We start from the raw sequence: 16588 nt of genomic DNA, 5'->3' as shown, positions 1-16588 counted from the left end.
TGTCATTTTTACATTAAAGTTTATTTTTAGAATCTCAATACTCAGCGAAGATATAGAAAACTCATTGGTGTATAAAGTTTATGAATACTCAGTTTACTTAGAAGCTTATATTCATCATTTGAAAGTTTTGGCAAACTCTGAAAATGTTCCACTTTCAAAATATGTTGTTGATGCAGGTTTAGATTTTTTCATTTGTATTTGATTTTACTTATGTGGAAAATTTAAAAGTATAATCAAAAACAAAGATGACAGCATCCATAAAAGCGAAGCTTTGAAATAATACGGTAGAACAAACGAACATGAATACTTGTAGAATGTCAAAACTTAATAAGCCGAATATTGATTTAAAAGTATAAATCATTGTTGTAAAAAAATTGCATGGTTTAAAAAGAAGTACGAACTTTCTGGTAACGATAATCAAGTTGCTACGCTTTTTAAATTTTACCTAATTGTTGCAGGAATCATCACCCTAAGTTTGAAACTGACAGGACAAACATAACATGCCTAAATAAACAAAAAGAGCTACCTGTGCCGTATGGACGAACGTCTAGACTTTATTTATAGATTCTTTTGCTTTTGATTTCTAATTATCTTTTACATTCAGATACTCAAATAGAGCAGCCAGAATACTTGAAGAAAACAAAATTCCCAATTACATTCAACTCTTTAAAGAAAAATAGATCTTATAATGCTCAAACCACTCCTTTGACTGTCAATGAAGTGTATACTTTATTAATGAAAAAGAAAGATGATAAATTTGAAACAAATATTGATATTGAAAAATGTGAGGAAATAAATTTTGAAGATTTAGATAATTATGAATTGTTAGATGATTCCCAAAATAAATCAATAAAATGTTGTCTTAGTCAAGAAATATCTTTAGTCCAGGTAAGTGCACTACAAGGTTTTTTTTCAGTATGGCTTTGAAACCGATTTATATCCTCTGGATTAGAACCAGTTCTCAGCCCTTCTATAAATAACATATAGCATCGTATAACCGACAATTTTCCCTTCGGGTCTATCAAAAATGATTTTAATCTTATAATTTTTCATTGAATCTTTTGATGGGGGGGATTTCCCTCAAATTCTTCAAGCTTTCTTTTAAAGGGAGGGGGGGGGGGGTGGTAGGTAAAACCTGAATGAATTTTGACTCGCTGTATGTCCTAAAAACATACAAACCATCAAACAAACGTGTTACACTTTATTCCATAAGTAAACTTGTTTCTTCAATGTTGGATTTTTAGGGTCCTCCTGGAACTGGAAAATCTTTGATTGGTACAACTCTGGTGCAACTCTTGTTAGAAAATAAACATGTCTGGTGTGAGAAATCTAATTATCCTATTCTGGTTATTTGCTATACAAATAGTGCTTTAGGTAAATACTTTTTTTTGAAGCAAGGCAATGTCAAGCATTAAAGATAATAATAATGAATTGATAGAAAATACCTAATTTAGGGATTTTAAGAGATAAGACAATCCCCAATTATGGGGTATCCCATTTCCAATAAAGTACATTTAGTAGGTACTCTTCTGTACATTAGATTAATTGATGGAAAAGTTTGGACTTTGCTAGTTTGATCCAATTGATCAAGATTTAATGAAGACAATAAATAGGATTGGTTAGGTCAAGGAAAGATATACTGCTTTGGTTCCCTGCGGGTTTTAAGCAAATAATGCAAAATTAGAGATTCCACTAAATTTTATTCTATAATATGATGTTATTACTTATTAGATTAGATTCAATTTGACTATAATTGCTTTTGTTAAATTGCAGATCAATTTCTTGAGGGACTGTTGCCTTATACTCAGAAAGTAGTCCGCCTTGGAGGTCGTAGTCGGTCAACTGTCATAGAAAGTCACACAGTATCAAATATCAGACAGTACATGAAAGACAGTCAGCTAAGAAATCAGAATCTCTACACTCAGGTTTGTTACTTACTACAACTAATCACATTACCTGTATATGTGTAATGCATTTTGCAACAGTGTAGGTATTTACTCTTACATCAGACTCGAGATTTTTTTATTGCATTTATATATTTTTAAAGTTTTTTTTAAAAATATATACCCATTAGGTATATATATATCGATTATGTTTTTGTAGGAAAGAGAACTTTATTCCAAGATGTCCCAACTTACTCTCAATGCTCAAGAATCTCAAGAGAATATTAAGGATTTAATGAAAAGGTAGATAACATTTAATTATTGTTTTTTTAGTTTTAGACAATGTACTTTTAGAAAAAACGTCCAAGCTTTTTTTGAGGGTGGTTAAATGAGGGGGTTCAAAGGATTGAAGGGGCGTAACAAGTGGTGTTTCAAAGTTTGAGGGGAGAAAAAAAATTGTGCGCCTCCCTTGGACGTCTATGCTCTTTGCTTTTCATTTTGTTATACAGTTTATTTCTGCATTTCAATAATTAAATATTTTGACTCATATTGTGATGCCGATTGCTTTACAATCTTTAACCTTTTTTTTGCGTAGGAACTCTATAATCAAACAAGTTTTGTCAGGTTTTAAAAGATATGTCCTCCCAGAAAAAATTCCTTTTTCCATTCCAGGTATAGTGAAGAACTGGAGTCCCTGATTGTCCAGGAGACAAAGTCTCTGTTCAGGAGGGCAGATATCCTAGGAGTGACGAGTACAGGAGCTGCAAAGTATTTCAATATAATTAATGACTTACAACCCAGGTAAACAACAAGATAAATATAGAAAGAGATACATAGAAACTAGGAAATAGACTTTGAAATCCTTATATAAAAGTAACATGATCTGTGCCTGTCTTTACCGATAATCTCTTTAACTCCTGAAATAATGTAGTTCTCCTTTACAGTGTAGCTTCTGAGAGGGTCTTGGGATCTTTATAACTATTTTAGGGGAAGGTTACGACCAACCCCCCTCCCCCCCAAGAGAAATCTTCCCAAGAAAAAATTAACCCTACATTTTTTTACTTTATAAAAAATAAAATGAATGTTAAGAAGTGTTAGCCCGTCCCCCCAAATCAATTGCCCCTAGAGGCCTCTATGGGCGTGTAGAAGCTAGTAGTGAAATGATATTGCAATCTTGCAATCATTGTAGAATTGTGTTAGTTGAAGAAGCTGGAGAGATATTAGAATCTCATATGCAAGCTTGTATTCCTGCATCAACTCAACAACTTATTCTTATAGGTAAAGTATTTGCATAAGTGGTAATGAATGTTCTTTTAACATTTTATGAAGAAAAATATAAGAGGTTAATTGACCCTAATTAAAGGCTGTCAAGTTTCCTATGTTTGCTTTAACTTTCTTTGATCTAATTTTATTATGTGTTTTTATTTCCCAAAATTTATAATCCATTTCTTTACAAGTTTCTAATCTATTTCATTGCTTGATCTCTTTTATTTTTATATTAAAAGCATGTATTACTCATTGAAATTAAAATTAAGGTGATCACATGCAGTTGAGACCGCAAGTTGCTAGCTACGCCTTGGCAAGGTAAAATATTCTTGTTGCTCCAACAGCCCCCTCTTATTAGTCTGTATGTTCTTCTAGTAAGAGGGGAGGGGATGAGGTAACATGGGTAGATGTGGGTATTGTTATAGTAGCCAGCTGAAAAAATCCTTCTTTAGAAAATCTGGTGCAATATCCAAGTAATTATATATTGATTTTTGTGATCTTTTAGGGAAGAAAAGCATGACATATCACTGTTTGAAAGATTGATAAACTCTGGACTGCCCTATTCTCAACTTAATACACAACACAGGTACAAATATAATTAAAATTACATCCTAAACAAATGGACTTGAGGTTAGATAGGACAAGTTAGGTTTAAATAAAAAGGGAAGGGACATTTCCACTGTAGATTATTCTGATCCCTAAACTTTATAAACGTACTCTGAAAGGATTTGGGTACTTTTATTATATCTTGATTGTGTTAGCTCAAACTAACAGTGTCCAAAACTTTCAATCAATATTTATAATCTGTTGAAGGGGTAATTTTCTTTGTTATCATCGGAGATGATCATTTATTTATCGTCCATTATCTTTTCCCCAAAGATACCTAGGTGTAAGGCAATTAATCCTTTTTGTTCTCTGTAGAATGGTCCCTGAAATCTCAAAGCTATTGTTGCCAGTTTATCCTGATTTAAAGAACCACCTGGCGGTGACAAAACGAACTAAAGTTCCGGGCATAAGCAAATCTTTGTTCTTCCTAGATCATTCTTTTGCAGAAGACCAAACTATGGTAAGGTTTTAATTAGTTTTTACATTTTATCGGCACATTTTACTTAATTAAAGTGAAGCTGATATGAAAATGAGATAGGATGATAGACGCACTTACATTATAAAACGTAATTATTGTAGATATGCTAAGCTTACATTATTCCCTTAAAATTTGTACCCTATTGCTAGAGCAATCCCCGTACAAATATTCAAAACGAAATTATCATACCAACATTAAAATGAAAACAATCCCGAACTATTCGTTACTTGCAGTTGGATCAAATTTAAATGTACTGTACGTACATGTACCTATGCTATTGAAAATCAAGTTTTAAGATTACCCTTAAATCTAGAGTGGAAGCAAAGTAAATACCCAAGAAGGAGAGCTAGCAAGAAACCTGGCCAAATATTTTGTTGAGCAAGGAGTTGAGCCAAGTTTCATTACAATATTAACTGCCTATTCTGGACAGCTCAGGTATGATAATGTTTAAGGGGGGGGGTAAAATGTGGTGACTCGTGCCACGACATACCAGCATTTTTATTTTGGGTGCTACTCCCTTAGTTTTAGAGATAATTGGATAAAATCTTTTGGGCTGGGTCAGTAATTACCCCAACTAGAGGTATCTTTCAAAAAAAACGGCGGCGGGACCGCCGCTCCCGCCGCCCGCCGCCGTTTTCCGCCGCCACCAAAAATTTTTTTTTTTTTGCATTTCTCGCCGAATTAGGCAATTTGGAATCATTTGAGACCATGTTATTTTTTTCAAAAATTTTTCCCCTTACAAGCAGCCCTGCGGGGGAACTTAGTCATTTTTTTTTCAAATTCTCGTATATCAAGGTATATCTTAAATACAGTACTTCTCCTGTGATTTTGAAGATATTGAAACAAAATCTTTTTAGGTTGGTAAGTAAAAAATATTTGAATTAAGAAAACGGCGGCGGGACCGCCGCTCCCGCCGTCCGCCGCCGTTTTGAAAAATGAGTAAGTCCAACCGTAGGGATAGTTATAAGGGAAAAAAATATATTAAAAAAGTAACTTGGTTCAAATGATTAAAATTTTTTTGTGGCGGCGGCAGATAATGGCGGTGAACGGCGGGAGCGGCGTTACTGTCGCCGTTTTTTATGTTTATATTTTTCTATTGATCCATAAAAAAATTTTCTTCCAATATCTTTAAAAGCAAAGGAAAAGCCTTGAATTTAAGATATTTATAATATGATGAAGAATTTGAAAAAAAATGACTAAGTCTCAAATGATTCCAAATTGCCTAATTCGGCGAGAAATGCAAAAACAAAATTTGGCGGCGGAAAACGGCGGGAGCGGTGGTACCGCCGCCGTTTTTTATTCAAATATTTATTACTGACCCATCAAAAAAGATTTTGTTCCAATATCTTCAAAAGCACAGGAGAAGTACTGAATTTAAGATATACCTTGATATACGAGAATTTGAAGTCCCCCCGCAGGGTTGCTTGTAAGGGGAAAAATTTTTGAAAAAAATAACATGGTCTCAAATGATTCCAAATTGCCTAATTCGGCGAGAAATGCAAAAAAAAAAATTTTTTGTTGGCGGCGGAAAACGGCGGCGGACGGCGGGAGCGGCGGTCCCGCCGCCGTTTTCTTAATTCAAATATTTTTTACTTACCAACCTAAAAAGATTTTGTTTCAATATCTTCAAAATCACAGGAGAAGTACTGTATTTAAGATATACCTTGATATACGAGAATTTGAAAAAAATGACTAAGTCCCCCCCCGCAGGGTTGCTTGTAAGGGGAAAATTTTTTGAAAAAAATAACATGGTCTCAAATGATTCCAAATTGCCTAATTCGGCGAGAAATGCAAAAAAAAATTTTTTTTGTTGGCGGCGGAAAACGGCGGCGGACGGCGGGAGCGGCGGTCCCGCCGCCGTTTTCTTAATTCAAATATTTTTTACTTACCAACCTAAAAAGATTTTGTTTCAATATCTTCAAAATCACAGGAGAAGTACTGAATTTAAGATATACCTTGATATACGAGAATTTGAAGTCCCCCCGCAGGGCTGCTTGTAAGGGGAAAAATTTTTGAAAAAAATAACATGGTCTCAAATGATTCCAAATTGCCTAATTCGGCGAGAAATGCAAAAAAAAAAAATTTTGGTGGCGGCGGAAAACGGCGGCGGGCGGCGGGAGCGGCGGTCCCGCCGCCGTTTTTTTTGAAAGATACCTCTAGTTGGGGTAATTACTGACCCAGCCCAAAAGATTTTATCCAATTATCTCTAAAACTAAGGGAGTAGCACCCAAAATAAAATTGCTGGTATGTCGTGGCACGAGTCACCACATTTTACCCCCCCCCCTTTATTTGACAATCAAAATATCATTTTAATTAGGTACCTAAACTTTTTATTAAAATGTTTGGATCTACTGCAGTTCATGGTAAAATATTGCTGGTAACGAATGCTTCCTGGTTCCTGGCAATATTACAAGATTCCTGGATCCAGCAGCACGCAAATTCCCCTAAATCCTAGGTTCCTGTTAGCTGGCAATCTGCAAATTTTCCAAGTTACCAGCAATGGCAGAAGATTACTGGCTTACAGGAGTTTTTACCCCATACCCTTTTTCACAATTTCTTTGGGGGTAAACAGCAATAATTAATAAGGGACAGTAATTTCAATTATGTTATGTGCATTCCTAATAGAGGTGGGGGAAGGATTTAGGAGAGTGAAATCGTTACCTTTAAATATAACTGTTTCTATCTTAATATCAACTTTCGCGCCAAAATTTAGGCGCGCTTATTTTTTTTCATAATACATTAAAAAGTGGGGGGAGATATATTTGTAATTATAATCGTATTGGCTCTGAATTTAAACAGCAAAACCAACAAAATTGAACACCTGTAGAATTAAAACCTATTAATTTTTAAAAAAACAATGTGAAAAAAATTGTGTAGGTAAAAACTTGTTGAAAATTACGTAAATTAATATAGGTTTATTATCAGTTTAAGGGCGTTCTTGGACTGTTTGGTAACGGTTTTATAGTTTCTACGCGTTTTCAATCAAGGAAATTTTCCAAGAATTATCATCGAAAGTTTGAAAATGATTGAACAATTCTAACATGTCTAAATTAAAAAAAAGAGTTATGACGTACAGACCACGATTATAGAAAAGCTTCACTCTTTTATTATTAGTAGGAAATTTATTTGAGTGAAACCCTGCACCAATATAAGTAATTAGCTTATGGCGGGAGATTTATATTTAAAATTATTCTATACCCTTCCCTTTTTCGGATTTCAAATCTATCAATAAACCTTTACACACATAAAATTAAATTCGCGCCAAAATTTCATTACTATTCCTGATGGCGCCTAGTGACCTCACAGGCTCACGACCCATAGCTGTACAGATAGCTATGGCGCTAGTTTTTAAATTCCATTTACTCCATCCCCTCCCCTTTTGAGGCTATATGAACATTAGGGGAAAGTTTGAAAGTTTTTTTTACCTAGACACCAGAGTCTAGAGTAATATTTTTTTGTTTGTCAAATAATTTTCAATAACCACTGAATCGATTGACTTTTTCATTTTAGGCAAGCTTCACTAATGTGTCACAATGGTTTATGATTTTAATACGTTAAAGATATGGCCCTCCTTTACAGTGATGCTTTTTATAGGTCATAGGATGGTTTTAAGCTATTTCATCTTTATAAAAAAAGTCTTGGTATGTTTTTAGGCTATTTTCTACCAATCCCTAACCCATCTAAAATAGAGCCCCTTAATGCTAGGGGCGTAGCCTCTAGTAGTATAATAAAGTATAGGATTTAAATCTAAAATATTTATGAAATATCAGGCATGCGTTTCAGTTTTGGTTTTAGGATAGTTTCTTTCTCAGGAAAAAAGTTTAAAACTTAACATAGACAAACATCAAATCACTTTAATATAGCCTAACTGCTTCAACTCTCCAAAATGTTTAATATACGGATTTTGGACACACCTCCCACTTACAAAACTAAGCATACTCAAGATCAGTTTTACGATTTCTTAATATTTATACTGCCCCATCCCTTCACTCTGCGTAATTCCTGCCTAATTATATAATATGCCTACCCAAATTCTGAATATTTAACATTCATGATAAATGGAAGCCATACATGTTCTATAAAGCCTCGCATATTTTTATTATTGTACATTTGTCCGGGCCATTTTCTTGGTGTACCAACCAATAGTAAATTTCTAATCATACTGTTTATAAGTAACAGAATTCTGCAATATTTATACTAACTCCCCCCTCCCCTTTCCCTTCAATCTCTCCAATTATTATTGGTGTGCATGTATACATCGTGCCCATTTATATGAAATTTTTGGTGTCCAACCTTTAAACTGTGGGGTAAGTTCAATAAAAGGGAAATGGGAATTAAAAAGGGAAATATTGCTTTTTAACAGCAATATTTCAAACATGGCAGTCGCCAGGAATATGCATAAATTGCCAGCAACCAGGAGAGTTTAACATTGGTAGCTCCAGAAATATTTCTTGTTATGCTAGATCCAGGAATCTTGTAATATTGCCAGGAACCAGGAAGCATTCGTTACCAGCAATATTTTACCATGAACTGCAGTAGATCCAAATGTTTTGTCGTATTAAAAAATGCATTGATTGATTGATTGCACAGAAGTATAAATCAAGCCCCTATATCTTATTATTTTACAAACTAGTTACCTACTTTAATTATATTTATTTACATCCCTTTTACAGCAAAATTCTTATATAATATTCAATTTAATTGTTTTGTTGTTTGAAAGAAGTTGTCAATACCTATGATTCCGCAGATGTTATTTATGATACCCTGCTCTGTACTAGACAGACTCAGACCTTTTGTTATATTATGTTCTTACAATGCAGAAATTTATAAACAAAGCAACAAGGACAATTATATCCATAAGTTGCAGAGCATTACAAGCATACAACAATTCAAGACAAAGTGAGAACAGTAAACTGTTTAAAGGATACAAATGATAGTGATGTGATTCTGACAAACAATTCTAAAGGAAAATTTCCCTTTTTCCTCCCCTTTTTACCCACCCCTTTTCAGTTACATGAAAAAAAAAACAAGATACACCCCCACTTTACTTTCAAAGGTTTCGTGATTCGTTGTAGAATTGATTGTTAGAATAGCTAGGCCTGATCCATTCCCCTTGACTTCTTAGTTTGTAAGTTAAGTTGTCTTGACTAATATTCTGTCTCAAAGAACGTTTTTTTGTCCTCAAAACTGTAACTTTTAGAAGTTTTTTTTTCGGGTAAGAGCTTTTTTGCAGCTTTGTAAGAATCTTTTGTTATTTATGTGAGGTCTTCGGTGTCGTTCCTATTATTAATGATGTTTACAAACTCCCACGACACATCACACATACATATTAGAGTTATACTAGAGTGGTAATAGTATTCTTTTATTAATGATGTTTACAAACTCCTACGACACATCACACATACATATTAGAGTTTTACTAGAGTGGTAATACTATTCTTTTATTAATGATGTTTACAAACTCCCACGACACATCACATATACATATTAGAGTTATACTAGAGTGGTAATACTATTCTTTTATTAATGATGTTTACAAACTCCCACGACACATCACATATACATATTAGAGGTAAACTAGAGTGGTAATACTATTCTTTTATTTATGATGTTTACAAACTCCTACGACACATCACACATACATATTAGAGTTATACTAGAGTGGTAATACTATTATTTTAATAATGATGTTTACAAACTCCCACGTCACATCATACATACATATTAGAGTTATACTAGAGTGCTAATACTACAAACTCCCACGACACATCACACATACATATTAGAGCTATACTTTAGTGTTTACACTTTACTTTCACTAATGATGTTCATTAAACCTAACTTCTAACTACATATCACTCATACAAATAAGAGTTTTACTAGAGTGTTTACAATTGTTTTAAAATCTATATTAGTAATTTTAGAGTATTTCAAATAGAACATGTTGACGAAAAAGTTAGTTTCAGTGGGTCACATCGTTTTTGTATAAATTTAGTTTGGAAAGTTATTTTTCTAGAAACCGAGAAATGATCAGTCTAGCTATTATTCTAATACTCCCAAACAATGCACATGCACTTGCCTATTTTCAGATAACTGTGTCAAAATTTATATTAATGGTATTCTATATACAAAAGTAGATGGTTGTATGTCAGTCTATTTTTACATTTGATATCTAAGGTTAATCAAACGGAAAAATAGATTAGATTAAATTTTGGTATTCCAGATATCTCTGTATTAGCTAAGGGCAGAATGAAATAACCTCACCCCCACCCCCCTCTCCAAACACTCAAATAAACAATATAAATAAACATATTCTTAAAGGGTATATGAAGTTGGGACATCTAATAATATTTTCCTTTGGAATAAATCTAGTAGTATTTTTAATTATTGTGTAACTATTAATACTAAAATATATTGTTGTTAAAATCACTCAACCTCTTAACATAAAAATTAGTTAATATACCTATTTTATTTTTATATTTTTTTTGATAGTTCTAATAAACAAAATTTTAATTTTAAAATGTAATATACCTAATTTAAATTTAGATTTCAATAAAAAATAAACAATGAGGAGATGAAAAATATTAAACTTGTATTCTACTTTTAACTAATCTATTTAAAAATTTGGTTGAAACAAAGTATTTAGTTATACCTTTTTCAAAGAATTATAATAACTTTTAGGATTTGTCATTGCAAGATTCTAAGAGCATAAAAAAGTGGTCTCAATTAGTATCGGTCCGACATTCATACTCAGTAATAAATAGTTGCCTATCTTACCCGATGTTCGTTCTATTTTATTGTGTCTAGGACTATCAAAATTTAGATTTCTCTCATTTTGTGACTCATTGAATGGTCAGTTAGCTATTTTCATTTAAAAATTTTCTTCCTATTTAAAAGTAACAAATTGTATTAAAAGTACAAAAACAAATGTGAGAAAAGTCCACGTGCAAGCCTGCTTCTGATTGTGATTAAGAAATTACAGCATCAAACATGCATGTAGTTAATAAATATATTATTTCCCGCGTTTATTGATTGCATTACACACACACACTAGTAAATACACACATACACCCACACTCACATATTGTAGAATATAGGAGGGTTGGGTAGCCGCAATTATTTTTGACAGCCCTGCTTCGGGTTGGTGACGTACTGATAGCTCTGGCGGCTGTGGTTTAATTTTTATTATTTTACCTTCACTTTTGCGTGGCAAAGCTGCGGATTGTTGAATTCATTGACAGCTTCAGCTGTTGATTTTTCGTACTAGACAGTTTGCTGCAGTTTACACCAGCGTTGCGGAGCCGCAATATTTTTGGTGGAGCCGTATTTTTCGTTAAAAACGGCTCCGGCTCCAGATTAGGTAAAAATGATTTTTAAAAGTAATATTGCATATCAAAATTGCGCAGCTACTCTATTATAATGGGGTAATTTTGTATGTCTAACACTAACAGTCTATCTACGGTCTATTTCTATATAATAAACTGAAAAACTATTGTTACTTAACAATTAGACACACATCCTTCTACTTTTATATAGCTTTGATCAAATAAAAGCAAAATATTTTATATTATTTATTTCATTTTATCAAATTCAATAATGAACAACAATTGATATATTAATTTTAAGGTAGGAGCTGGAGCCGGAGCCGTATTTCCAGATACGGCTCCGCGGAGCCGGAGCCGCATCAAAATTAAACGGCTCCGCCACGCTGGTTTACACACAAAGTGGCGGCTGAATGCCTCGAATGTAGTTACAGCAGTTACTTAGGATGCATTTTGAATAGGTTATTGAATAGGTTAATGGTATGCAAATTGTTAAATTGTTTATGCAAATTCCATACTAATAAAATCTTTTTCCTCCAAGCTCGTTATAATGCTGCTGCCCCTTTCTCTCTATACAAAACTAGCAGCTACGCCCCTAGAGGCCTCTGTGTAACTTTAAGGGAGAGGGGAAATCTACAATTTCAATTTTAGTTTTAAAAGAAAAAAGAAGAAAAAATTGACGGGGTTTACTTTTTGCTATAGGCTTTTGGGAAGGTGTAGGTACCCTCCATCAAAATAGTTATAAACCTTCCCTGGACCTATTAGATCCTTCGCTACACACAGACATCCTGTTACTTCTATATCAGGTTATTATAGCTGTAAACTTTACTTTATGAAAAGAAAAGATGTTCATGGAATTCCTCTTATAGAAAGCGAGAAGCAATCTGAAATTTTTGAATTTCTGTTATAAAGGCAACTAAACCCATACTATTGTTAGTTGTATTTTATAACGAACTAGGTATTAGTTTCACCCTTACTTTACCAAATGTCTTTAATTGTAAATTGCAGAACCTTTGATAAACAAGTTTTTTTTACAGAAATAAGGTAAAGTCAACAAGCCAAATAAATCAAAAATAATATTTGGGGGCCAGATAAAAAGCTCGTCTTTACAAAGAGGCGCTCCCCCCCCCCCCCAAAAAAAAAAATCACGAAATAATCAGCTGAAATTACCAAATATTTTTTCAAATTAATCAGTTGTTAGTTACAGCAGAGTTTTTGAGATCATGCCCAGACAAAACGCTTTTTAATCTGTCTTACATATTACCTAGTGTATGTATTCTTTTGCATCAATTAAAGTTTAAATAAAAAGTTGAATATTTTAGAGTTCATATTAACTAATATGTTATTATATATTCTAATTTTATCCTTTGATATGATAAGTTTAATTTATAGAGCAATAAATGCCCTCTCTTCTAGCCAACTTTATAGTGAAATATGATAAGCGTAAAAGTAAGTCTGTTCAAGGGAAACTCATCAACATCAATTTTAACACAATAGTTCCATGTTAAAGATTTTTTTTCTTTTTTGAACCTTTTTATTTTATCTTAAACCCATAGTGTATAAACTAGGGTTGGGCCGGATATCCGGTGTGGCCGGATATCCGGCCATTTTTAATATCCGGCCGGATACCGGATATTGAAACTATCCGGCCGGATATCCGGCAATATAATCTTTTATATTTTACAACAAAAATCTCTGTTTTTTAAATCTTAAATGGCTGTAATTTTCTTATTATTGAAGCTAGAAGAACAATTTTTTCTGAATATGTTTAATTTTATGTAAATTTTATATTAGAAATCTCAAAACATAAATTTTGGCGGTGGCAGCAGTATTTAGCAGCCGCAAACCGACGGTTGGCAGGTAAACGGCAACAGATTTTATGAAATTGTAATATGTCATGAAGATATATAAAAAGCCTAAGTTTAAAATTTGAAATCTACAAGTAAAAATTTGCGGTCACAGGAACCGTTTAAAGATTTCTGGAGACCTAGAGGTCCAGGACTTGCAGGATTATACCTGGAACCTGAAATCGACTTGAACACCTATATTACATATGAGGATGTACGACTATAGGATATTTTAGTATTAGATAACATGAAATGCTTTGTTTAAGTAAAAAAATATTTTTACTTTTTACCTGAATGACCTTACCAGATTTGCTGGCATCCTGTGCCCGCCAGGAAGGAGGTATTAAAAAAATTTCAACTCTCAGTTATGTGTCATACCCATATTTCGAAAGTCACTCAGTTATAGCCCTCTACCTTTTATACACAGAAAATGGGATAGAAAAAAAACAGAGGGGGGGGGGGGCAGGCATTCAACGCCACCTCCTCGCCCATCCTCCAACCATTAGGGTTAATTAGATTTATTTGCTAAGAAGAAAGATCATTTAATAGTTAGGTACTTAATTTTTAAGTTTTAACCTTAATTTTATCCTATTATATAAAGTAGTAAGCTTTTTTTGTCTGTAGCGAAGGATCTCGCTAACCGCTGAACCGATATGGTTCTCCTTAAGAGTGAAGCTTCTTATATGTAGGTCCCAGGGTGGTTTTAGGCTGTTTAAATTTTATAAAAAGTTGTTGTAAATTTTTAAGTTATTTTTCTGCACTTTCTTGTACCTTCTAATATACCTAGATACTAGGGACGCAGCGGCTAGTATAATATAAAACACCAGTTTATGAAGAAATTTTTTTTGCGGGTATAGTCTCTTTCGTGGCAACGCCCCTTAAGAAGCGATTATTCGTATTTTCACAGAAGCTTTCCTCCTATTTCTAGCCCCTCATGGGGGACTCTAACCTTGCGGGGCAAATTGCCTAACCCCGTGGGGCAACCACCTAACCAAATATAACCTAACCTAACCTAAAATAACATATTAAAAGCAATTTTAAAAATACAACGAATCGCCCCTTAAAGGTGCGTTGCCACGAAAGGGGCTATATCCTTTTTTTGATACTTTAATATGTAGTGATTTGGCCGGTTATCCGGTAATTTGGCCGGATAACCGGATATTTGCCGGATATCCGGCGTTTGCCGGATATCCGGCCGGATACCGGATATCCGGCATTTAAAAAAAGGCGGATATCCGGTATCCGGCCAAAAAAATATCCGGCCCAACCCTAGTATAAACTTATATTTTTGATTCTATGAGTGATTTTTAGAATCGAAATTTTTTTCGACCTTTTGGTGCTTTCCTTTTAAGTGCTAAGAAAGAACAGAAACCCCTTCGGGTGACTTTACTCTGCAGGGCTACCCTTACCAAATATAAACTAACCTGAACTAAAGTGAAACACAAGCACAAGAAAAATTGCCCTTCTTATTTTCAATCTATTTCAAAATAATGGGATTTGAGGGGATCAAATGAATTTTCTTGGTATTTTACAAAATGGTTTTATATTTCTTTGCTACACTACTCACAAATGTTGTCATCCTTGTTTACCATGCCTATTACCTACAGTTGAACCGACCAATTAAAAAGTTAGCACTGCTCCTAAGTAAATGACATAAACTATAAATACAGGAGTGTCTTTTTTAAGACAGGAAATAGCTAAAAGATTCGTCAGCATAAAAATAAAGATAAAATCAACAAATACATATAAAATAAAACCCCGTGGAGACTCGTGAAAAAATTAGTTTGCAACCTAATACCAGGGGATGGCTGCCATTGTGCTAAAGTTTGCACAGACCTCGCACAATAACGTATGTGTGCAAATTTTCACAAGAAAAAAATGGGTAATAGATGTCTATTAGGTTTGGTTTGTTTGTAAGGATTTGTACAGGGTCTTACAACGAAAATTTTTTCTAATCTTTCACTCTCTTAAGCCTTCAAAATTTCAAATTAAAAGAATAGAGGGGGAATGAGCTATATGAAACTCTCCTCTCAGGGCAGGGACACTGATTTTGTATTGGGTCTTCGACATCAGCTAATAGCGTCAGAAATATAAACACAGCCTATTCCCTACAACAGAACAAAAAGTAATTTGCAAGCAGATGAAAAGGGTCTCTGCCACTTGGGGGAGGTAGTTGTCTGAATTATACATCTCACTTGTAATTTTTTTTTCAAAAAAAAAAGCATTTAATTCATGAGTATTTAAGGTAAAGTAATCCTCAGAATTAAATTGAAATCATATTTTAAATAATTTTTAATAAAAATTATATGATCACTTCATTTGAAAGACCCTGTTGTGTACAGTGTCATTCTAAAGACCATCTATCTCTTAATACTGGATTTATAATTACTTGGATCTTACACCAGAATTTAATGTACTCTAAGAAGTGAAACGTGTAGCTGGCTAAAAAGATGACCACCCCTTCCCCCTCATTAACCCACTTTACCCACATCCCCTCCGGTCCTACTGGATAAAGGAACTGACAAATTAGTGATGTCCATGTTAGCAACAATTTTTCTCCTGTCATAATATCCACGTAAATTCTAAAACCATTGTATAAATGTATGTTTGCTTTTATTCATTCATATGTCACTGCATATGAATGGTATTGTACTTTACCATATTTTCTCTATTCACAATATTTAATACTACAATCAAACAATATTGTTCATTGCTTGTACATAAACAAGGTTGACAAGGTGCAAAAGAAACAAATGACAAAAAACAGTATGAATATTTACATTTTCAAACAAACTAATGTTTAGTACTAAATTAGTTATGGAGTATATACAATTGACTGGGGATTCTTCACAAGAAAAAGTAGTAGAGTAAATCATATTTTCTCATTTGGTCTATTCAACTCATAGACAATGAACGGTAAATTGATGTACATCCTCAGCAATGATTATAAAAATACTTTCTTTAATAAAAATTCGATTAAAGTAAAAAAAGGTTTTGAGCCAACGTATAAGATAACAACGTGGTTATATGGATTTAGATACAATAGTAATTTACAGTCCCATGTCCCCTACCTCCCTGATAGTAAGTTGATGCTCTTTGGCGAGGGAAATTCTAACCATTTTTGTTTAGGTATTATTTAGTACCTAATGATCTTATTGCTATTAATGCTATTTTACTATTGATAAA

General features: G+C 33.5%; 2 protein-coding genes across 2 annotated transcripts in view; both read left to right on the top strand.

The window, feature by feature from the left end:
• Positions 1-16588, top strand: part of LOC145313959 (RNA-binding protein 25) — a 307513-nt gene that overhangs the window by 47175 nt on the left and 243750 nt on the right. The gene's annotated exons all lie outside the window — the stretch shown is intronic.
• Positions 1-16588, top strand: part of LOC145314004 (NFX1-type zinc finger-containing protein 1) — a 55165-nt gene that overhangs the window by 1723 nt on the left and 36854 nt on the right. Inside the window, exons 4-14 of the mRNA XM_080153729.1 lie at positions 31-176; positions 605-888; positions 1245-1374; positions 1774-1925; positions 2104-2186; positions 2556-2684; positions 3073-3161; positions 3419-3467; positions 3655-3735; positions 4071-4215; positions 4547-4668. Coding sequence (XP_080009855.1) covers positions 31-176; positions 605-888; positions 1245-1374; positions 1774-1925; positions 2104-2186; positions 2556-2684; positions 3073-3161; positions 3419-3467; positions 3655-3735; positions 4071-4215; positions 4547-4668 — 1410 coding nt within the window. The remainder of the gene's footprint in view (positions 1-30; positions 177-604; positions 889-1244; positions 1375-1773; positions 1926-2103; positions 2187-2555; positions 2685-3072; positions 3162-3418; positions 3468-3654; positions 3736-4070; positions 4216-4546; positions 4669-16588) is intronic.

Source organism: Acartia tonsa, chromosome 3 (assembly GCF_053477335.1).
Source record: "Acartia tonsa isolate MP-2025a chromosome 3, ASM5347733v1, whole genome shotgun sequence".
NCBI lineage: Eukaryota > Metazoa > Arthropoda > Copepoda > Calanoida > Acartiidae > Acartia > Acartia tonsa.
This window is presented reverse-complemented; position numbering and strand designations above follow the sequence as displayed.